This window comes from Lepisosteus oculatus, chromosome 20 (assembly GCF_040954835.1).
Source record: "Lepisosteus oculatus isolate fLepOcu1 chromosome 20, fLepOcu1.hap2, whole genome shotgun sequence".
In the NCBI taxonomy this organism is placed as follows: domain Eukaryota; kingdom Metazoa; phylum Chordata; class Actinopteri; order Semionotiformes; family Lepisosteidae; genus Lepisosteus; species Lepisosteus oculatus.
The window spans coordinates 11,164,945-11,188,896 of NC_090715.1; the positions used below are offsets into that span (position 1 = coordinate 11,164,945).

The 23,952-nt window shown below is 39.0% G+C and overlaps 2 protein-coding genes across 4 annotated transcripts in view; both read left to right on the plus strand.

Moving 5' to 3' along the window:
• Window positions 1-10,144, plus strand: part of vat1l (vesicle amine transport 1-like) — a 41,532-nt gene extending 31,388 nt beyond the window's left edge. For all 3 annotated transcript variants that reach the window (XM_069181148.1, XM_069181149.1, XM_006641195.3), the window contains 2 exons: window positions 1,589-1,672; window positions 5,117-10,144. In XM_069181148.1, the coding sequence (XP_069037249.1) occupies window positions 1,589-1,672; window positions 5,117-5,215 (183 nt within the window). In that variant the 3' untranslated portion in view covers window positions 5,216-10,144. The remainder of the gene's footprint in view (window positions 1-1,588; window positions 1,673-5,116) is intronic.
• Window positions 10,145-14,609: 4,465 nt separating this feature from the next.
• LOC102688825 (neoverrucotoxin subunit beta-like) lies at window positions 14,610-23,952 on the plus strand. Its single transcript, XM_015367961.2, has 5 exons — window positions 14,610-14,820; window positions 18,079-18,171; window positions 19,086-21,140; window positions 22,114-22,143; window positions 22,414-23,952. Exons 2-5 carry the CDS (start codon window positions 18,081-18,083, stop codon window positions 22,944-22,946), a joined length of 2,709 nt encoding a protein of 902 aa, XP_015223447.2. The 5' UTR covers window positions 14,610-14,820; window positions 18,079-18,080; the 3' UTR covers window positions 22,947-23,952.

Sequence of the window (23,952 nt, forward strand, 5' to 3'; positions counted from 1 at the left end):
CCACCGAGGGTGTGGGCTGAGGGGTGTTAGTGTGAGGAATGGATGTTTTATTTTTGTATTGTATTTTAGATTTTGGGGAAAGCAAAAATTATCTCACAGAAAAAGAAAAAGGAAAGCTCTACTGGCCTTTCTTGGTGGAATGAGTATTGCAGTCGCATTAACTAACCGACACCACTGGAGGATAATGTTTCACCTTTTTGGTTTACAGAGGTTAAGTTTTACTTATTTTCTCTGTACAAACACCTCTCTCGCAGGCACATAATCCATCACTAGAGTCAAGAGTTAGGTATTTCAAGCCTGAAAGGCAAAATTGTGCATCTGTAGTCATTGAATAAATACTTGTAGTTTGTCATTGATTTGTCGTTGAATATTGCGGTTCAGGATTTTGATTTCTTTGTACAGAATTGAAACACATTTTATGAAATCCGTCCAATACGTAACTTTTTTCAATTATACCTTTATCTAAACAAAACTTTCAGGTTTGATCTGGCAGTGAACTTTGGCAAGACACTTCCAATTGTTAATGTTTTGCTGGGCAGTAGTTCAGAGGAAACTCTTTTAGATTAAAAATGTTTTTTTTTTCTCCCTGTATTTCTCAGTAATTCTGTATTGAAAGACACAGGATACTCCGTAATAATAAAATAAATGAATGTATCAGAAACACTGTGGCAACTACATTCTAACTTGAAAATGCTATGTCATATGGAGGTAAAAATGTGCTGAATCCAATCAGACATCAGTTGGTTTATCATTAAGAGAAAGACTCATATTTCTAATGTGGTGCGCTTTGTAATGGGTAAGGGATTTCTTTCTTGCATTTTATTTGTAGTTTCATAGCAACTTGTTTTCACACATTAGGACCCGATCTGCTAATCTCTGAACCGTACTGCCAGACAGGAAAGCAAATGAGGTTACAAAAAAGACTAGTTGTTTTGGCTTCCTCTTCTGATTGTAGCTTAATCATTCAAAGCAGAGTGTAAGGTTGAGGTATACAGTACATACGTACATAAACATTTTTAATTTCGGAAATGTTTTGAACTCCTTTCAGTTCACCCCTGAATACTATTAGAAGATTCTGTTTTGATGTATTATCATGCTGTAGTGTGTATTTATGGGTTAAATATAAAGCAGTTTTTGCAGAAGTAAATTACAAGAATATACTGCTCACAGTGTATTAAGTGCACATCGTATTACCCACTGAGCAATGAGGATAAAGCAGCACATTCTGAAAAACAGCCAAACCCAAATTAAATAACTTTAAGGTGCTATACAGGTAACTGCTTCATGACGGAGCACTTTCTTTGTCATTATGGCCACCTGCTGTGCATGTGAAGCACTCTGTTCACTGCTCAGTTCTCAAAGAAGAATATTGTCAGCCTGTAGGTAGCTCCGAGTTTTTTGCAAGTATTGCACATCACCTCTATCTGAAACACTGCTTTATGCTGTAAGGTACTGTGGTGGGCACTTCCATATTATGATATTGTCACTGCTTCAGTGTACATGTTGCAGTCTTGTTACACCTGCCCAGGTCATTTTCAGATTTTAGGCAACTAATAAATTGTTTTCTCGAAAACCATTTTCTTTCTAGGTGAAAGAGGCCATGCAGAGGATTCACGATAGAGGCAACATAGGAAAACTGATCCTGGATGTTGAGAAAGCTCCCACTCCCCTGGTTGGTAAACCTTGCCATTGTTCTGGAATTATACTCAAAGGTTTAAGAAAGGAGAGTAATTCTTGGCAATAAGCCTTAACATTTGGAATTATGCTGTAGTTGTGGTGGGTACAGATTTCCAATGTTCCTATGCAAACCTAACCTAAATGTACACCATGGAGACAAACTTCTGGGTTTTTGGTATAAAGCATACCGAGAGTTTTCTTTTAATGGTGATGGATTTAAAAATACAATTCACTCTTCAAAAGCACTCTTCAGATTGGGGGCCAAAACAGGGCCCAAACCTCCAAAACAGAATAAAATCCAAAGGTGAAGCTGAAGAAATACATTAAATGCCAAAATTAGAGCCCCCCAAAATGTACATCTTTTTTCAATATCTTAAAGGTAATAATTCCATTCCCTTCCATTCAAAATACTGTATTCACCCTAGGTTGGCAAGTATTAAATCCAGCAGGCTTTATATTCTAACTTTTGAGACCAAGACAGCATTCAGCATGTTCATGCATGCTTTGTTAACTATAATCATTTAACTACACTCTAAATTAGAACAGTACTTAAAAATGATATTTTAAATGAAAATCTACATGGAATTGGAAAGGACGGGTTTATTCAACAAACTTTCTATTATTCTTCAAACAAGCAACAGGAACATTAGATAACACTAAAGCATAGGACATGTTATGCAGTATTGAGATTTCTAGTGTAGTGATGTGAGGGGTTTTATAATAAACTGGAACTAGAGATTGGAACAGTAAATTGCAAGAGTGCTTTGATGGCTGTAAGTAATCAATCCAACACAACAATAAGTAGTCATGAACATGGATTCTAAATATACGGTATACAATTTATTAATACAACACTAACACATGCACAGCACACCAACAAGAGTAATAATATACTGTATACTGTATGTGTGAATTGGTCTGTTGTGATACAAGCGGTTGATTGCTCACTCAGGGATTACAGGATTACTAATAACATCAGGTTTAAACAATATCAACGTTTACACTTCTTATTGTCTTCATTCCTCATCCAGATTTCTTCAGCCTAAATCTGGTTCATATAATTGTCTTAGCATTCTTAAAGAAATTATTTAACAAAAAGAATACAGTAATTTGTTTTTCTACTTTTCCTCCCTGTTTTTTTCTCTAGTATTAGAACATTTCCACAGAAAACCCTGCAAGCTTTTTTTTATATTTCCCATTGCCCTACGATCTCACATGCACACAGTCTGTTGAAAGGAGAAATAATTGTCTGAACATATAAAAACACACTGCCGTGACTGCAGACTGAGCCTTATAAATGTACTGTACCTCTGCTGCTTTGAATTTGGCGTCTTGGTGACTCTTGGGCTAGTGCACAACCTACTGTACTGCTTCTGGGTTAGGGGAGGTTTTGAAATAGTGTGCTGCAGCGTTATCCTTGGAGCTGCATCAGTGCTTTCTCTGACACTGCAATTCTTTCTGTTATGCCTGGCTCATCTGCCATGTGAATTGAAGTAGCTGTCCTTGTGTGATGCCACGCTTTCCTCTGTGCCGATGTTAAACATCTTGCAGTGGGCAATGAGTAACTGCTGGTAATTCCAAAATTGACAAGTATTGTTACGTATCAGGGGATGTTTATGGAACTATTTAAGTTCCATTTTTAAATCAGGTAGACTCTTGTTTCTTTAGATGTGTTCTTGTTAAAGAGCAAAGGTTATCTCCTATCCAGGCATCTTAGATTGGAGGAACATCTGAATAGGATTATTTAATGAAATCAGCCTTATAGTTCCTTGATAAAGACTGACTGAATGCCTGGTCTTAAATATGAAAAGCAGTCTGTCAACATTAGAAAACTAGAAGCAGTTGAGTTTGAGCAAGTCTCTGCCTGCTTATTTTAACAGTGTGATTTATATTGTAATCGCAGTTGGATTAAAGTTACTGCCTGGATGCCTAATAATACCTGTTGTTTATAGGGTCAAAAATCTTTACAGTTTTTAAAATATATTTAATTTAACATGAAAGAATAGTAACATTGAAATTAGTAACGTAAAAACAAGGAACTGTTACACTATAAATATACAAACGTCAGCAAAGAAAAGCTATTATTCTGATAGCTTTTCTTTGGACCCTGGCTATCAGAATAAGGCCAGGCCTGGTGACAGTCAACAGGAAATCTTCCAGTCGCACGTCACCTGTATCCATGGAGACCTTTCCCTATAAAAAATAGTTCTGGGAAGGATATGTCTTGGAAACAAAAGCTAACCCTGTGCTGCCAGGCTATTGCCAGATTCACAGCCTATGACTCTCTCCATCTCTGGAGTCTGTTCATGAATCAGTCTGTTTTAAATTTATTAATACCACACTAACACATGCACAGCACACCAACAAGAGTAATAATATACTGTATACTGTATGTGTGAATTGGTCTGTTGTGATACAAGCGGTTGATTGCTCACTCAGGGATTACAGGATTACTAATAACATCAGGTTTAAACAATATCAACGTTTACACTTCTTATTGTCTTCATTCCTCATCCAGATTTCTTCAGCCTAAATCTAACCCTGTGCTGCCAGGCTATTGCCAGATTCACAGCCTATGACTCTCTCCATCTCTGGAGTCTGTTCATGAATCAGTCTGTTTGAAAGGCGAATTCTCTGAACCTGATGGGAGATTAGTAATTAGCAGTCCATCAGTTCAACGGCAGTTCAAGGCGAAGTAACATTTCTGTAGTCCTTAGTGGCTCTATCCACCAAAAATGGTGTTTTTACTCAATCATTCAGGAATCTTTGAACCTAGTTGCTCGTGGAGGCCCAATGTGCAAAAAATGTGCCAAAGTCCATTAACCCCTCAGCAAACAGTATTGATTATTTAAAAAAAACAATACTGGAAAATGCACTAATATAAACGTTTTACATTGTACATTGTTACATGCTTAATCTCTACAAACCAATTTATCACCGTTACATACTGTAAGTAAATTATGACATTTTTTATGCCTTATGAATAATAACATCCTTGTATCATGTTATAATTGTATTGTGTCATGCAGTGGATGCTCAAAATGAAACAATGAGGTTTCTTAAGAGGGTGCTGGAAGAGAGTCATCTTCTCTGTTAAATTAGATGATCTGATCAGATCAGTGTAATGTTTGCCTATTTCTAGGTTTGCATCACAAACATCTTTTCATTGTACTGAATGTGTATTTAGAATTTTGACTGGAACAACAGCATACAGATTCTGCTGTTTTTTTGTAAAACATATTCTCTTTTCCCAGTTCATCATTAAGATAGAGACAAAATATCTTTGAAGGCCTAAACATTTAAATGTTTAAATTAAATTTAATTTGTTTTGTCAGTGCAGCTGCTTCACTCTTTCTATTAAGAACTGAAGGATCCATGTGTTCTGTGCCTGTGTTAGTGATGGACATTGTAGAGTGTGATATCCCATGTTCCTCTGCAGATGGCGAATGACAGCACGGAGACGAGTGAGGCGGGAGAGGAGGAGGAGGACCATGAGGGTGACAATGACAACAAGGAGCGAATGCCTTTCATTCAGTAACCAGCGGGCCGTCTGGCTGGGTGGGGACAGTGTCAGGACAGCGGGCAGGAGTCAGCTGGAGACCCGGGACCTGTCCTGTACAGCCGTGAACAAACGCCGTAGTACAGTGTGTGTTTTTGTGTTTGTCTGCCAATCAGTTGAGCTATAAGCTATTTAGAAAAGTGGCTTGCCAAATAACTAAAGTGCCATTCCCAGTGCAGTATTATAAAATGACATTACATTTTTGTTGCAGACTGAACAGTTGTTATCGGATGCTTTGTCCTGTTTACAGCCTCTTGGGAGGCTCCTGTTGTGTGCATATGGACGTATGTGTATGTTTGAGAGAGAGACCTTGCTTTCAGAGCTTAGCTGACAGTTAAAATGAAAAAGCAGAAACTACTTTTCTGTACATCTCTAGCTGTAATTTTCCCTCGAGTTGCATTCAGTACAATTTTGATGAGAGATGAATTAGAGCACTTTATGTTTCACTGGGCATTTCAGCTCCACTGAATAGCTCCACTGTCGCTGATTATAAAGAATATCATGTTCTGAGAATATTACTGATTTGTAGCACTATCAAATATATAATATATATATAATTAATATTTCAATTAATTCAATACAAATTGATATAGAAAATTAGAAAATTATTTCATTGTCAGTTTCAGTTTAATAAATACTGTAAGCAGTGCATTTGGCCATGATATTATAATGCTTAAACATGCCTTTTCTGCAGTATTAACAATAACTCATATTGTATGTGGTTGGAATAATCATTCTGTACTGTAGACATTTGGTACGAAGGCAATACAGAATGTTTAACCCAGCTATAAAAGGGTAATTTTGAATGCAAAGTCTCATAGTCCAAATGTTTATGAATCTTAGAGGTTCCTCTTTAGGTTTCTAACAGAATTGTCCAGTGCTCAGATGCCTCTGCCCTGCATTGTAACCCCTGGAATATATTGTAGAAAAACTTAAAAGTATGATATTCGTCATTCAGTGACACTGAGCAATTAGGAGAGGTTTTCCCTCACTTCAAGACCTGCATAAACAGTAAAGTGGTTAAATGTAATGACTACTGATACTGTACTTTTGTTTTATTTTTTTAAATTGAAAACTGTATTGCATGCCCTTAAAGAGTTTTGGTACATTTACAGTTCCTGCTTCTGCCATTAATTTTGTAAGATACAAAGCAAAAGGGTATCAGTGAGAAGGAAAACGTGAATCAGTTTTAGTTATTGATGATCAAAGAAGGCCATTGAGAACAGACATCGTAACTGTTTAATGTGGGTGATAACATCTCCATTATTTCTGCGTGTTGAGACAAAGATGGATCTACACAGCCCATCACTGTCACCATACATTAATTAACAATGTCAAATTCTGCCTGAGGAGTGTTATAGTTATAGATCCACCTTGAGTTCCCAAATGACTTGACGTAATTATTTTCTCAGTGATAAGTTTTTTATAAGATACACTCCTTTGAAAGCACGGTCACTATAAAATGTAAAACATAAGTTAATTTCCAGTTAATCAAATAATTAATGAAAGCTAAAGACTTAATTGCCTTCTAGATTCATGATTTGGGGTGCCGTGTGGTGCAGTAGATGTCCATGCTCTTTAAGCTTTGTCCTCAAGTGCAGAGATTCTCTCCACTGGACCTGAGGAACTCCTGTGTCGCAGTGTTCTTTATCCCAGTCAAACTGAAATGTTTTTAATTTTCTTTCAGCTCTTAAAAAGTTGTTTGGGGTTTGTACTGTAATTCTTATCATCCCTTTGCCAAGTTCTGAGCTTCAATTCTCCCCTCAGTCAGCTGAACAGTAACCAATTGAACCTAGGCACAAAGAAAAAATATTCATTGTGGGAGATGTATTGTCATTTCCACCCATGTCAGTCCTCTAAAAGCAACCGCCTTTTTAGAGCTACTGTACTTAGTCAAAAAAAAAAAGAATGGAGCAAATTCTTAATTATCATGTTGAGAATGATGCATAAATTCTGTATGCTGAAGTTATTGGAAATAATGTACTTGGACTAGAATATTCAGATACTGAAGGCTGAGTACAGAAAACTAGTCTAAAAACAACGAGCAGATCAGTTGCATTAATCAGCTTCAACTGCATTCAACTTTTGCAATAGTCGCTCAAGTCAGGAATAGTATCCATGGACAGGAGAACAGCAAATGTTGAGTCTGGTATAATAATTAAACTACCCATGTTTACAAAATAACACTGAGTTAGAATGATTAACTAACACTGGAGAGACAGCAAATTAAATTCCAAAAGCTTTAGCAAAAATTCAAGACTGGGCAAACACAAGGCAGATGACATTGAATGTCTTTATGTGATAATTTAATAATAAATGAGTTTAGCTTGTGTTAACTAATTGTACAGCTCCTCAGATCACCTATTTCCTCTTCCATGTTTACTTACCTCAAGGCCAATGGACAGCTGTGTAAACACAAACCTGGTTTTTGCATAGGACAAATAAGAGATCTGATGAGATAATATTAGATACAGCTGCATGAGGACCAGAAGCAACATTCATTTATCCTTGTTGTACCAGTAGAAAGGATCTACTGGGACAAGAAGGGACAGTTTTGCAGTACAGGGAGCACCATGGACACCAGATATTGAAATTTGTTTAGAGGGTAGGGGTCGTGGGAGGTCGGTAATGGACATGGAGGTGCCAATATCCACAAACATAGTGCGTGGCGTTAATCTGGCTACCTGGCTGTGCTGTCCTGGGCACTGCCAGAGGTGAGGGGGCCAGTGAACTCTAGTGCCTGCTTTGTAGCAAACGTACCAGGTCATCATGAAACGGGTTGTCATAACGAGTGTGATCAACTCGGGGGCACTGACGCAGCATCCATTGGATTGAGTGGGAGAATCAGCCCACTCGACCTAGGGAAGGGCTAGTTAGCAAGGTCTGCCTGGGATTATAATTGCCAAAGGCAAGGGAGAAATGTGGCCAGGACACTGGGATAACACCCCTCTTCTTTTTGAGAAATGCCCTGGAATTCTTAATGACTATGGAGAGTTAGTACCTGGGTTTTTCATTTCATCTTTTACATCATTCGGCCGCAAGACCCCACTAACACCTCTTCCAGTGGAGTCTCCCATCCAGGTACTGGCCAGGCTCACACCTGCTGAGCTTCAGTGGGCTCCCAGTTGCTAGCTGCAGGGTGAGAGAGAGTTATTATTATCCCTGGTGGGGGGGGGGGCAATTTGTTTTACAGCAGCAGTGTTGGTGTACAGAGGACAAAATAAAAACACGACAGGAACAACTATATACATAAATATTTGCCTAGAAAGTCAAGTGTTAAGTAACGATATGGCTACGGTATGATTGAGAACTTACTATAAATCTGTTGGTTTTGGAGATTGGGAGTTGGTATCTGTGTTCTGATGGGAGTAACTGGAAATGATCAAACAAGGGGTGTGAAGGATTATCACAGATGGATGTGTATGATAGATGGGGGAGAGGGCGGGGAGATCAGCATCAATGATCCTCTGACATATTTTCAGAAGGCTGCCCAGTTTGTTCTTGCTCCTCAGATTCAGGTCCCCAAACCAGCAGATCAGGGTAAAAGTTAGAACAGATCCAAGGAAGGACTGATAAAACAAAATCAACAATGAGTCTTAAATTATTTCAGCTTCCTTAAGTAAAGAAGATGCTGTTGTCCGTTTTTGAGGATCAAGTCATTACTGGCTTTGAAATTTAGCTTGGAGTCCAGAACAGTCTCCGCACTGATACAGCTGCAGACGGTTGATTGTTCCACAAAGGCCAATGGCGATCACAGAAAGAGCATGTTCATTTTAACTCCTTACATTCATTCTTAAGCAGACTTATACAAAGGAAATCCTCACTGCTCCACAGTTCATAGTAAAATAAATCCAATACAAAACGGGGGATTTTAGAAAAATGCCATTGCTAATGTTGCCAATTCCACAATCCATTGGCTAATTATAAAATTCACTGGTTGTTAGTTAAGGTAATACAGTACAAGGCAGTTTACCATATTTTAAGAAAATATGACATGCAAATAGATCTTATAACATTAATCTTTACAATAAGAAAATGTTTCCAGGGCATTAAAAATATGCCTAATGTTGTTTTCTTAAATCAGCTGTAAAAAACAAACCTGACGAGATACTGTAATTTGTAATTAGTGACTTCTGTATTGCAAACACCAAAAGATGTTATTGTATGGTCAACCAATAATTTTACAGCAGTCTAGAAATGTTAAATCATGCTGACTATTGAATTTATATTTTTTAAAGGTGTAATCTGGTGATTTGTCTGCTCCACAAGGATGCCTTTAACTCTTACTCAAACTGTGGGATTCAAGGAGATATCCTATCAAATTTAATATCAACTAGTGTATATCTTTGAACTGCAGCTCAGATTGATTTCTGTTGAAGTAAGGGAATATTGAATGATCCTCTGAAACTGGCAGAGCTTGGAGGGCAAGTGGACCATGTGACAGAATCACATCATCTCATGGTTTACATCTCCTGCCTTATTCTGGTAACAATGTCAAACACTTCATAAATCTGCTGTCACGTTTACAGGAAAATTAAAAAAGGTTTATTTTTGTCCATAAATGTGAGGAATATTAAAGGCTTTTATATAGTTTTTTTTGCCAGCAAGGACTCGTATTGATTGATATTGATTCATAGCATTGGAAGATGGGATTTCTAGTGTATCCATATTTGAATGTCCCTTTTAGTGGATCTTAATGTGTATGGTCTAAACTATCCTTCAGTGTATCACAGTTCAACATGATGTGTAGATTTTCAATTTGCCTTAAGAAAACTATATAGGCTTATTAGCTCAAGCCTGGGTACAGACAATGAAAATATTGTTTAACTGTATTTGTTATTAGTGCTTTTGTTATATTGTGCATACACAGATAATTATGTTTACATAAATAAAATGATCAGCATAGCATTCTGCGTGACCTGCTTGTATTTCTTGGATTTTGTGTGTTTTGGTTTGAACAAGTAGTGTTGAACAGAACTGCACTGCAGTAACCTTCTTACTGTGTTCAAAGCAGTCTTTAAGAATAAGACTCCTCTGGTCTCATCCCAAGATGGCAAAAATGTTTTTGTACAGTACAGTATATACAGATAGTATATCCCCTGCAGAGAGGATGTAATGCAAACATGACACAATTTTAAATGACAAATGATGACAATTCAAGTAATAGTTATGTGTGAATATGTAATAATATACAGTATAACTATAAATAAAAAATGTAAAATATTAATTATAATTATATATTATAATCTATACTCCCTTACATTTCCAGTCACTTTCATCTCTTTAAAGATAACAGTGTGGGTGGAATCTAGCTGTGAAATATAAGTTCCTGCCAACATAAGACAGAATGTTTTCTTTCATGCTATTATGCACCAAACATAGCTGAGGAGAGCATCTTTAAAATGATGTTAAAATTGTATAAAACCTAATTAATTAATTTATTTTTTAATTAAAAAACATTTACAAACATTATACAAATCTGGTGTGGCAGAAACTGAATTAAAATACTACTGTAAGTTGTATAAATACTTTGTTTTGGGGATACTCTTATTCAAGTATGTACTGTATGTTTAAATAAGATCATACTTTTTACTCCTCTACTTGTACCATCTGTCTGCATTACTTCATCATCATGACATTTGTATGGGCCAGGATTTGGATAGGAAAAGCAGAGGAGCATGTACAATGTGCCTGCTTGCTTTGGTTACTCAGTATTCTGATGCCCAGTCATTGATTTTTTTAAAATAACACATCTGTAAAAACAATGTTACCTCAGACATTTTAAGATAGGACAGGATTTTAAACTTCCTCTGAAACTAAATGTTCAGCAAAGCAGGGAGGGATTGTAGTAAACAAACTGTTTTCCTCTAAACTTGAATGTCAATGCCACAGTCTTCCTCAGAACAAAAAAATTCCTAAATGCTTGGAATAGACATTAGTTTGACTTGTACATAGTTAAATTGTCCTTTATATGTTTATTTTTTCCCAACATACTGTACTTGCAGAATACAGAATTTGTCTTTGAAAATTAGTGAGGAATATAATTTCAACAGTATCATGCAAAGATACATATGGGGGAAAAAAGCATTAATAATTTGTTAGAATTCAGGTGAGTAACTAGGCTTTTTATTTCACAACTAGAACAATGCATCAATGGATTGTACACATAACAACAATTCACTGGTAGTTTAAAAACTACCATTTTTCCAGCCCTATTGTAAACCTTATGGCTATCATAATTTATATCATATGGCTATAACTTAAACCTTTACTACTGTAAATTGCTGCTTAGTAGTAATTCTCATAATTTCTTTCACTAAACTAATTCAGTAGGAGATATTGGCCGTTAATAAGGTGAGGCAGAGGCAGCCTGAAGGGAAATTCTGAGCATTCTTCCCTGTCAACAATCAAAGAACCTAGAACCTGTTGAAGTTTTGTTATTTAAAAGATTAAGTTCTATGCATTCTCAGTCTTTGGTTTCAGGATGAGTAAAGCATCTCCTGCACGTCGGAAGGATATATTAATCAGAGAAAAGGCTGTCCTTACTCACTTTGGTTAAATTTTTTATTTAGTTCCATTTGTTTGTGAAAAAGGTACTGTATGAATTTAACAACATGTTTATTGCACAGTTTATAATGTTAGGCTACTGCAGAAATTCTATCAAGAAAATGAATATATCATGTACAAACATACAGTATACTGTCAGGTCAGAAACACAATGTTTCCGCTGTAGAGCCTTCTTCGGGTGTCAGAACGTTGTGTTTCTTTTCTTCTCTTTTCAACATGGAATAAACCTTTACTTGTTCCTTTGCAACCTATACAGTACAGTACATTCTGATGGAGCTTCCTACTTGAACTGCTATCAGGTCATGTGATTCTGCTTGCCAGATATTTTACCCATCACATGCAGAGTTTCTGGTGATAAAGAAACTACTCATGGTTTAAACATGCAATAATGAACAAGTTTTAAAACTGTATTTGTTTTTAACAAATGAAGTGCTTAAAGCAGAGAATAATCTGTACTCACCTTAAAATGATAAGTATCTACTTTAGGATCAATCACTGCTCAGAGCTCCAGACTTCCACTGCTTTTGCAAAACAACAGTGCTAATAAAAATGCCAGTACAGTCTAAAAATAAGGTGAAGTAATTGCTTCTTATGAACTGGAAACACTAACCACAGCAAAATACATCTGCTTAGCACCAGATCCTCGTATTAACCATTGAACTGACCTTGACTTGGGCTGTAGCCTGCTAGCCTTCCTATTTCCCTTATAAGACTGTGGCGAATCTAACTGGCAGATCCTGTTTGGCCAGGGCGGTGGATTAACAGGCAATATCAGTGCCCCTGACACAGTAGCCGTCACTATGTTATATGAGTTTATGAACCTTTTTGTATATTTTCTCCCCAATGAGTCTGAACTATAACCTCCAAGGTTCACTTAACACAAAGCATTACAGGTTAAACCTGACACCAGACTAGACAGCCCTAGCTGGGCTTTGACCCCTTTTATCAAAGAATCAAATCAGTGACTGCTGAAGTCAATTACTCCTGCAAATGTAAAACCTTATTTAGCTCTCTGTCTATGGAGCATCTCTAGGCTGCCTTTCAGTGGCCTAAACTAGTTTCAACACCCCAGATACTGCTCTGTTACGTATCTCACCTATGAAGCTCAATCCTGTGAACGCTGCCACAGCCACAACAAGGCACCCTGGACATTAGCAAGCTGAGACCCCTTGCAGTGCTGGATTGGTTTATGGATTACCCCTGCAAGAAAAAAAAGTTTGTGTGACATTGTGTCAGATATTTTTTTCTGCTTGGTCACTCCAAGTAAGATAAGCATGATCTGTACAAAATGTAAACCAAAATGGGTTTGACACTGAAGAATTGCACAAGACAAACCTGCAGCAAGGCACTGACTGTAGACTCTAGGAGGACCTGCTAAAGATCCTCCTTAGATGAGGCACAGTGTAAGGCAAATTGCGTAATTGTTATGCCGGAGGCATAAGGATGCCAAACCATTGAATATAATGTGTGAAACCAGCAGTCTAAGTGCCGAGAAACAAACGCAGATAGAAGTACTGAAGCCATAGCTTCCAGAGACTGCCTTTGTGACAGGAATGTCTGCGGATGAGGCTTCCAGGTGACAAACCTGCTTTCCCAAGCAGATCCAGTTAGAAGACAAGAAAGCAGATGGCAGTGTTACATGAGACGTGTGCACGTTTTGAAGGAAAAGCAACTGAGAAGAGGCAGGCATAGAAAGCTGCTGCTGAAGCTGAGCACAGCAACTGGACGCAGGCAGAGACCAAAAAAATAAAACGTCATGGATTTAGAATTAACTTCTTGACAAGGTAGTCTCTGGATCCCTAAACCTGAAGGAGGCAAAAAAAAAAAAAACTTCCTGCCAGTTGGGACTTCAAAATATAGAGACAAGAACAATGGAAAGAAAAAAGAAGATATACAATAGAAAATCTTTGCAAGCTACTGTACCACATGGACAACAGAATATACACGTTCAGCAGGTTTGAGCAAAGAGAAAGTACATTCCAGTGACACTGACATGCCATTAAAACACAGAGTGTCAAGAGATGCTGGCAGGATCTTTGTCAGTCCCAAACAGTACATTCCAGTCTGCCAGCAGGGCTGTTGCTTTCATTTAGAAGAAAGTAAGATACACATGCAAAAAAAAAATGCAATTTACTATATGTTAAGAGATTAGAGACCATTTGTAATGAAAAAAGCTATTTAAAATGAAGGAGTAATTATTTATAATATAGTTAATAGAATATTTTGTAAAAAGATGACCTAAGACATTGGCTTCTTCAATGAATGGGTGCATGAATCAAAGACAGGACTTTTTTCTGCAACAAAAGAACCCAGGCTTTGAGTATTTTAGAATTTTAAACACAATAATGAATATGTAATGTCTGATGAGTTGTTTCTCAACTTGGAGAATTTATGACCTTTGCATTGTAGGCAAATCAATGAATACTGCAAATAATCATCTCTCCAGTAGTCCCAGAGCTACCCAGTTTAGTTATAGATCACATATCTCAGTCCCCTTCCTCACATTATGAAGAAAGTAGACTTCTGGTTCAGAAATATATTGGTTTGTGAAATTAAAGTGAATACTACATGAATATATTTCATTACAAGATGTCTTTGTAAACTGTTTCAACTGTTTCAAATATCCGTCATTTTATACTACAGTATACAGTATGTATTAATAGAGTCCTTTAAATACTTTGAATGTCTTTTGTATATTGGGTAATGCTTAGCAACAGATATAAATAACCACACCATAAAGGTGAGCTTTATAATGAACATTTTGCTTTACTTTAAAAATCCTTCACACATTTTGAGTGCACCATTAAAATCTATTTATTTTTTTCTTAAGGGTTTCCATTCTTGTTGCCACCCACAGACAGAAATGAAAGACCAGTTCTACTGGTACAGGACAAAAAGGAGTATGAGCCATTATGTGTGTATCTGTGCAGTATCAGTTATTGAAACCTGTCTCACAGTTTGACTGGAGCAGACATTCCTGGGAGACACAGAGAGACACTAAGCCTTCACAAATACAGGTACAGTAGAACTAATAATATTTCATTACATTTATATACCTCTAAAAACAGTGATGTTTAAAAAAATGGAGCTGACTGCTTATGCATATACTGTATGTGTATCATTCTACAGGACAAGCAACTGGGCTTCCAATTCTGAGAATTTCAAATCATACAATACAGCTTTATACTACATATTCTGTTTTTATGGTGCAGGGTGTTAATACAGATCTCAAAAGGCTTCTGTGATGTGATTTTCAATTTATCCAAAGTCTACATATAATATGGTTATGTGAAATGACTACAAAAAACCTAATCTTGGTTGAGATTGAAAGCAATTGACTGTTTACATACTGTAATTTCACTGTAGCAACATTTTCTCTAGAACCTTTGGAGGCAGTTTAAACAAGAAGGCAAAGTTTAAACAAGAATAAAGTTTAATAAAGAATAAAAAGAGTCTTAAAATCCTAGGAGAACAAGTATTCTTCTTGGAAATATTACAGACAGCAAAGCTGTACAAGCACTATACTTCTCTCATTAGATTAAGGATCTGTCAACCTGACTGTATCCTCTAGAATGAGCACACACCCTCTTTAAGCAGATACATTAATTCCACATGAAAATGAACTTGATAAAAAATGCTTAAGAGTAATCTTACACCAGGAAAATACTTTACTTATCTACTGTAACTTGAAGACAATATTTTGCTAATTTTGGTGAGCAAGTTTCTGAAAAGAATGGTATTCTGTATGGTGTTCCACAAGGAATTATATTGGTCCCCTTTGTTTTACATTGTACATGTTGCCATGAATTATTAATGGTTGAATTTTTAATGAGCATGCTGTCATCTTCCATAGTTATGCAGAGGATACACAGCTATACATATCTGTACAGCCAGATAACACCAATGCGCATAATACCTTGATAAACCGTACAGTATATCCAGTATTATAATTTGGATGAATAATAATCTCCTCAATCTTAATTTCACGAGGAATGACAGCAGTCAAAGTTTGTGTGAGAGTCGAATAATTTATTGAATTTTGTGAAAACTTTGGGTTATCTCACTTGGCTGAGAGCCGACCAAGGGGCAGCTGCAAAGTTAGAGATGGGGTGGAAGAAGGATGTGAAAATGAGCGAGGAAGAGGAGAGGGTGACCTGTGGTATATGGGAACTGAGGCAGTTATGTCAGGATTAGGTGCCAGTTGCGCCAGGAGACCTTAATTAGTTCAGATGCCTTCATCCCTCCCGAACGTTTGTTAGAACTCCATGATGACAAAAAGGAAATTCTTATTGTTGGCACAAATATTAATAAAATATTAAGTAAATTAGGAAATCTGGGTCCACAGGTGAACCCTATAGTGAGAAACCTACTGTAGGTGTTATTCTTGATTCAGAGTTGAGTTTTAAGATCACATTGACAGTATCTCTAAGACCACTTTCTTTCACCTCAGAAATATTGCACAAGTTAGACCTTACCTTAGTCTGAAGATGCTAAAAATTGATGCTTTTGTTTTCTCAAAGCAAAAATACTTCATGTTTGAATTTGTTTTTAAGGGGCAGGGGGTGTTCTGAGATAATCTGCAAGGGAATAAGAACAAGAACATTTTAGAGTCAAAACCTGAGGGAACTCAAAGGGAAACTGAAAGAATTTGTGAAGGCACTATCAGTAAATCTCAAACTTTGGCAAGGATTCAAAGGCAGATTACAGACCAGTAACATTTTAAGAGGAATCAGGAAATGACGCCTTCTAAAAAACAAAGAACAATCCATTTTATTAGAATTTAATATTAAATGCCTTATTTAAAGTGGAATGCCTTATTTTTTCAAACATTTTATGGCTCACTCAGATGACACTATTTAATCAATTTTAATACATTTTAGGAATGAATATTTTGATTATATTTTGCAGTTGTTTGACATTTAGCTCTGCCTAAAAATGGATTTTTAAAGTCTGGCAGACATTTCATGGTAAATTAGAAACACAGTTTCTTTTCTTTTCTTTTTAAAATGAAAAATAATAGATCAAGTCCATTCACCACTGTCATTCAGCTTACTATAACAGGTTCCTCTTGATGAAGCTAGAAACCTTTTTGTTATATATTTTGAATATTCATGTAAATTCTGCAAACCATTAATCTAGTTCAATCTTTTGAATAATAAAATGCTTATAAGCACAGAGCTAGGAGCTGAGAGTGTAACAATGCATAATTAGGATTTTTTTAACAAATTCAATCAAAATCCAATTAATATCCAAATGTTATGTCATGGTGGGTAGATGGGAAAAGCCACATCTGCTGGAGAGGCTGAGGAATCCAATGCAGGCGCTCTTCACCGGGATCCAGTATTTGGATTCAAGACCTGAAGGTGATAGCTGAACAGGAGAGGGGCTAGCAGACGGGCTGATCAGAGACTGGAGGATAGGAGCACCCACCAGTAACAGGGCAGGGCAGGGCAGGGCAGGGCAGAGCAAAGCAGGGAAGCTGTGCTGGCTATCAAGGTGGGTAGACAGGAGGTCTGGCAGAACGCCACTGGTCCAGTGCTAAGCAGAGCTGAATGGACGACAGAAAGCGTACTGACTGGCAACATGGTTCAGGAGTTTATCCTTCTCTAAAATGGGCTTGTATGGTGCCCACAGCAAGCACTTCCCCAACCAGGGAAGCTCAATGACAAAGTACCAGTCGGTAGACAGATTAGTGTTTACATACATATCTTGGACTAAACAGAACTGTTACTTGCTACTGTAAGTGGGGGCAGGGGGTTGCGACAAGTGGCCTGAACAACTCCTCACAGCCCCCACAAGTGTGCGACTCCTCATGTGAATGAGGCCGGTTTCCATGGAGACCAAAAGCTGTGAGCTCTGGCCCACCCGGGCGTACTGCCTAATCCCATAAAACACCCTACTGCTGGAGCTCGGTGTCATCTTCCACACACAGACTCCAGCAGAAAGAGGTAGACTATGGCTTAGTCTCTGAAACACAGGGTAGCCATCAAAGAGGAGATGGCTGAATATAGCTTCTTTACAAGAGGAGGAGAGGAGGTGGGAAGAGAGCTCGTTGAGTCCAGATGTTGAGCCTGCCAGGGAGTCAGGTGTGCGCTCAGTAGTGACCATAAGGTTGATCCCTACCGAACAACAAATGCAAAAGCTTTTTTTCAGTTGCTACTAAGAATATTATTTTAAATACCATTATTTCTGAATGCCAGCTGTGTATTCTGCTGACTCTGAAACAGGTGTTAAGTGAATCAGATGCAGCTTGCTGACTCTCTCTCATTTTTCAGCCATGGACACCAAATCGATCGAGATCGCTGCCCTGGGGCGACCCCTGCGCCTCGGGATGCTATACGACTGCCGAAATGACACCTTCATCCCAGGTACTCCCATCTCACACTCACACACAGCGAGCATCTCCTTTCAGCCATGTTAGAAGACTCCTTTCCCTGACAGTGACGGAGAACATCTGTAGCAGAGTAGCATAAGGGCATACTGTAATCATGAGTTTTCTCCTGCTAACTTGCATTTGTATATAAACATTGACTAGACTTTGAAATATACTGTATGAATGGTCAAATCAACACTGTAATTCAAGGTAGCAAATTGTATAGCATGTTAAAGGACAAACTAATGTTCTGACAAGTAAATTATTTATTGTTTCCTATTTATTGAACAAAAAAATTAGCTGTGAAAAATATGCCTCAAAGAATGACATAGTGACAATCTCAGAAGCCTCAGGTCTAGGATGGGGGTTTTCTAGGGCACCAGGAAGTTTATTGAGTAAAAGCCCACCTGCAGATTGATGGGTATGAATTGAAATTTTGGAAGAAGAACTTCTATCTCCACAGATAGCAATGCCGTGAGATGGTGTATGAGGTGTTGTTACTTGTAAAAACAGGTGGTTTAATACAGAAGTTGCTAATGAGTCTCCTTGGCATATCACTAGTATGAAGGCAAAACTCCTTAATGCCAGGGGCATTTAAAAGGGGGCATTTTGGTACCCCCATGTAGGTCAGGTGGTATGGCCATTCTCTCAAGCATGCTTTGAACTCTATGATCACGGGTCAGAGCTTGTCATTTTTTACTTCTTGGCAGTAAAAAGCTATCGTAGATTGTGATGACAAAGTTAAACAGTATGGTCAACCAATTTTGGGTTGTGACCCATAGATCGAGAACCCCATATCTACTGTAGACTCTGGTAGAGTTACTGTTTGAATTAGTCAAACATTTCACTACATGAACGAACAGGCGAACAGAAGTTGGTGACTAAAGTTCTTCTCTGTCTTCTCTTTAGGTGTTACTCTGTGGGACAGAGAAGCGTTAATGAAGGATCTTGATGTATCTGTGAAGCCCAACACAGAGTTCAAGATCCTTGCTTCTGACTCTCTCAGGGAAAAGACCAAGGCATTTAATGTGAGAGGCTCCCTGAAGGCCAGTATCCTCGGGGGCATCATAGAGCTAGGGGGGTCCGCCAAATATTTAATGGACACGTCCCCCTCTAGCCGACATTGCAGGGTCACTCTGCAGTACAGCAGAACCACTCGCTTTGAGCAGCTGACCATGACCCAGCTGGGCCAGGTGATGTATGAAAAGGTTTTTGAGCAGCACACAGCCACCCACGTGGTAACAGCTGTGCTGTATGGGGCTCAGGCTTTCTTTGTGTTTGATCAGAGAACCTCTGATAAGAAAGAGAAGAAAAATGTTGCAGGAGGACTCAAAGCTTTGATCGAAAAGATACCCAAAATTCCTATCGGAAGCAGGGGTGAAATGGGCGTGACTGAGGAAGACAAGGAGAACATTCAGAAGTTTGCCTGCACATTCCATGGAGACTTTGAAATTCAACAAAATCCATCTAATTACCTGGAGGCTGTGGAGGTTTACAGAATGCTCCCTAGTCTGCTGGGAGAGAATGGGGAGAAAGCTGTGCCTGTAAGGGTCTGGCTGTATCCTTTGAAGAGTCTGGACCCAAGAGCTGCTCGGCTCATGAGGGAGATCAGTGAAAACCTGGTATCACAGATAGAGACGGTACTGGTGCAGTGCATCAAGGCCAGCAGGAGGTCCTGGGACATGCAGAGTGACAGCACCGTGGCTCAGTTCAGCATCATAAAGGAAAAACTCCATCAGTTTGAGAGCATCATGGCTCAATACAAAACAAAGTTTCAGAAAGCTTTGTCTGAAATCCTGCCAGTCATCCGGGGGGGTGAACAAGAGGAGCAGGCCCTAGTCAACCTTCTCCAGTCTCACAGCGAGTCTCCCTTCACTAACTCCAAGCAGAAGAAATGGCTCGATGAGAAAGAATCTGAAATTAATATACTGAGATCTTACACCGATGCCATGAAAGGCATCCCCGTCATGTCATCGCCCAGTGACCTCAACAGCATCCTTTTCAACCCAGAGATAGATACTGTCATCTGCTTCACATTCACCTCGCTGGTCTACAAAGAGCCGTATCTCTCCGTCTTGACTCATTACCTTTGGCAGAGCAAAACATCTGACAACTTAAAGCAGAACTCTGCCCCTGTTAATGGACTGAGCAAAGAGGAGACCCAGCCATGGTTTGCATCATCAGACATGATGAGGGTGACTCTTCAGTGGTTTATAGAATACGCAGAGGCCAACAGAGATAATAAGAAAACCCAATTCATTATCGCCACTGTCTCTGACCAGTCCAGTCCTGGAGCCTCTATTCGCCTCTATCGCCATGGAAAACTAGTGACCCCTGCATTCAGACCTGTATTGAAGCCGGATCCCCCTGTGCCAATTGACATCCACATTGACAGAGTGACCCTGAGGCTGCTGCCCTCACAGAGTGGGGAGACAGAACATTTCAGAGTGGAGTACAGAGAAGTGCAGAGAAGCGCTCTGACTGGCGCACAGTGGCACAAAGATCAAGGAGGTCGTTGGATGGTCACTGACACTCCTGACACACAATATGCTTGGACCCTGTCAGGACTGCAGCCAGGAACACTGTATGAATTCAGGTACAGGGCAGTGGATGCTGTGGGGGTGAGTGAGGCCAGTGAGGCCATTAAGATCCAGACAAAACATAACCCAAGAGCTGCACCTGCACACCCACTGGTACAGAGAGACGCCGTCTCTGGAATCGTCACAGTGAGCTGGGAGGAGCCAGCTGCTGTGAGAGGGGGGCTGCCTGTGTTGCAGTACAAAGTGGAATACAAGGATGAAAGATGGGCTCTGTGGGCAGCCAAGCTGACAGAGGGTGATGAGACGACCTGCACTATAGATGGGCTGCAGTACTCGAGTTCATACAGATTCCGAGTGTACTCAGGCTTTGTAGGAGGAGAAACCAGTCCACCCAGTCAGGAGGCGGAACTCTCCTTTGTGGGAGGTAAGAGCACTCGCTGTATGACACACTGTACACGCACTTTAGCCTGAATGGGAAACTGCTGTCTTAATGTCTGTACACACTGCAGCCTAAATAACACACCAGAGACTGGTGCCTGATGAAAACACTGTACCCACATTGCTGGCTGCAAGAGAATCTGTGAGCTTACTGCAGACTGAAATATAAATTGTGCACACACAATAGCCTTTTAGATACATAGTAAACACTGCAGCCTCACAGACATATTTTGCATACATTACAAAGTGAGCTAGATTCCCGAGATCTAAGAGCTGTTATCTGTATTTTGTATTGCTTGTTTTCTATTCATTATCCAGTTCTTGATAAATATAAACTGGTAACGTTCCAGTTACATATTTGATTCTTGTAAGTTCGTCCATTTGTGTTACTGCCATGGTTTAATTCAAATCTAGATTCTACTGTAATTAGAATTCAAATACATGAAACCAATTAGGCCAAAATTTACCCTGATGTAGACTGTTTGTGACAGATGTCATCAAGGTCAGCCTGATTAATCCAGATTTTGGGTCTATCCCAAATTAGCCCCATTGTGGAATTGTTGGGCCTGAGGAAGCCCAAATAATTCAGTTGAATGCCCTTGCATCATTACTGGAGATATGAAACTCTACCCCCTGGTTCAGAAGAAAATTGCAGTTTTTCCAGATGAAGACATTGAGACTCTTAGTGGTACCAGTGATACATTTTCTATTGCAGGGCAGCTCTTCATTGCTCGCCTTAACTGCTCAAAGTTTCTTTCTAATTTAAACTGTAGACATTTTAAGTTATACATGTTTAAAAGATTTATCTGATGCTCTGAACCTGCTTCTTAAACAGATGTACATCCACAAATGTTCATACATCTTGAAATCCCCTATTTGTATCATTGTAATGCTAAGATAACCTTTTGTCCTTTATACTGGCTGAGTCTGAATTAATTTAATACTGTTTTCCCTTGCAGTGCCAAGAACCAGGGATCAGTTTCTGCAGTGTAAGTCTGATTTTTTGGCCCCCCCACTGTCTGACTACATGTCTCTTTATCTGGCTGTCCATTCCTTTGGCTGTGTGTCTATCTTACTGTCCAGCCGGCTGTCCATCCAACCGTCTGACTGTCTGTCCACCTGTTTAGACATTTGAGGTGACTGTGCTGTCAGTCCTGTATATGAATCCTTATTCTGTAGAACTAACCTGGACTCTACTGGTTCTGGTCCTGTCTGCTTGAGTTCACCTGTTCTCTCTTCCTCCTCACTCTCTCCTGCAGATGCCTGTCAGCTCACACCAGACCTGGAGACCGTACACCGACGGCTTTCTGTCTCTGAAAGGAATATAGAGATGACGCGCAAGAAGGAGAAAATGCCATACCCTGACCATCCAGAGCGATTTGAGTGGCATCCCCAAGTGCTGTGCAGAGAGGGGCTGACTGGCCGCTGTTACTGGGAGGTTGAGTGGAGTGGGAAAGGGGTCACTATAGGAGTCGCATGCAGAGGAATAGGGAGAAAAGGAAAGGGTTATGACAGTTGCCTTGGGCACAACGACAAGTCCTGGGGTTTGGAATGCAGGGGATCCGGTTACTCCGTCTGGCACAATAACAACGAAACCGTCATACCTGTCTCCTCGTCCCCCAGAGTGGGAGTGTATCTGGACTGGGTGGGGGGCACGCTGTCATTTTACAGTGTCTCCCCTGACTCCATGCTACACCTACACACAATCGAAGCAATATTCACCGAGCCCCTCTACCCTGCTTTGGGGGCTAAGGACAATGGCTGTTCCTTCTCCTTGTGTCAGCTGGAATAATCCTCCCGGTTTTCTAAGAAAGTGTCCGCTTCTAGCTTCTAATGTACGCTTTCACTCCCTTGAACCAGAGTTTCCACCAGACAGAGAGAGGGTCTTAAAACAGGACTGGTGCTTCTTCACTTCTCCCTCTAAATTCACTTTATATTCTGTATACTGTAGCCTTGGCTGAATTCAATTTGTACTGTATGTTTTTCCAAAATTTTGATTTGTTTTTTGGCATTTGTTGTTAGCAATGGTTATTTCTTTTAGGTAGCATAAGGCTGATTTATCTTTATGCAACTGGCTTTTTGATTCCACTCAAATTGTCAAGCTTATAACTGAATAAAATTCTCTGCTCCTAGTAGCATTGATTTCCATTATTATCCAATCATTCGGAAAGTGCTTTTATTCAAATCAGTTATTAAAATGCTGAACAGTGTGCCTTAATTCAATGTTTGTTCTGCACAGAGTTTTGAAATGTAAATGAATAAATTCTCAAAATGCAAAACTTTCAAACAGGTAAAGAACGATGAAGTTTTATTCCACCAGGATTCTTATTTTGGAACCTTCAGCACACAATCAGTGTGAAGGGGTATCTGGTTTCTTAGTTTAGCAAGGAACAGAAAGTGTTTTTTGTCTTCAATAGCTCTGCAAATGTCAGTCCCCATCACCACTGTCATTGATGGAAAATCGTTCAGCATGTTTCAAAAGGTTTAAGATACTGGAAGTGACAACCAGCATTTCCCATCTTTTTGTGTACATTACTTTTACCCCAATTTTGCCCTAAGAAATGGCAGCATTGCAGATGAACAGTTCATTCTTCAGATATGTTTCTACTTTTTTAGAAAGATGGCACAACATTTACAGCTTTAAAATACATTCTGACAATCCTATTGCTTTCCCTTCAAATTCCTATTTTTTTAGCCTGTTTTTCATTAATGTGAATTCTCTCTCTACCATTTTTTGGTAATGCCTTTACTTATTTCATGTCGCTGGCTTCATAATCCCTTCAAAACTGCTGCACAAG

Excerpts from the sequence above, each read along its gene's own strand:
- LOC102688825 (XM_015367961.2), top strand. The coding sequence starts at position 18,081 with ATGGACACCAAATCGATCGAGATCGCTGCCCTGGGGCGACCCCTGCGC. Across the intron at positions 18,172-19,085 it reads AAATGACACCTTCATCCCAG|GTGTTACTCTGTGGGACAGA; the intron begins GTACTCCCATCT and ends TCTTCTCTTTAG. Across the intron at positions 22,144-22,413 it reads CAGGGATCAGTTTCTGCAGT|ATGCCTGTCAGCTCACACCA; the intron begins GTAAGTCTGATT and ends TCTCTCCTGCAG.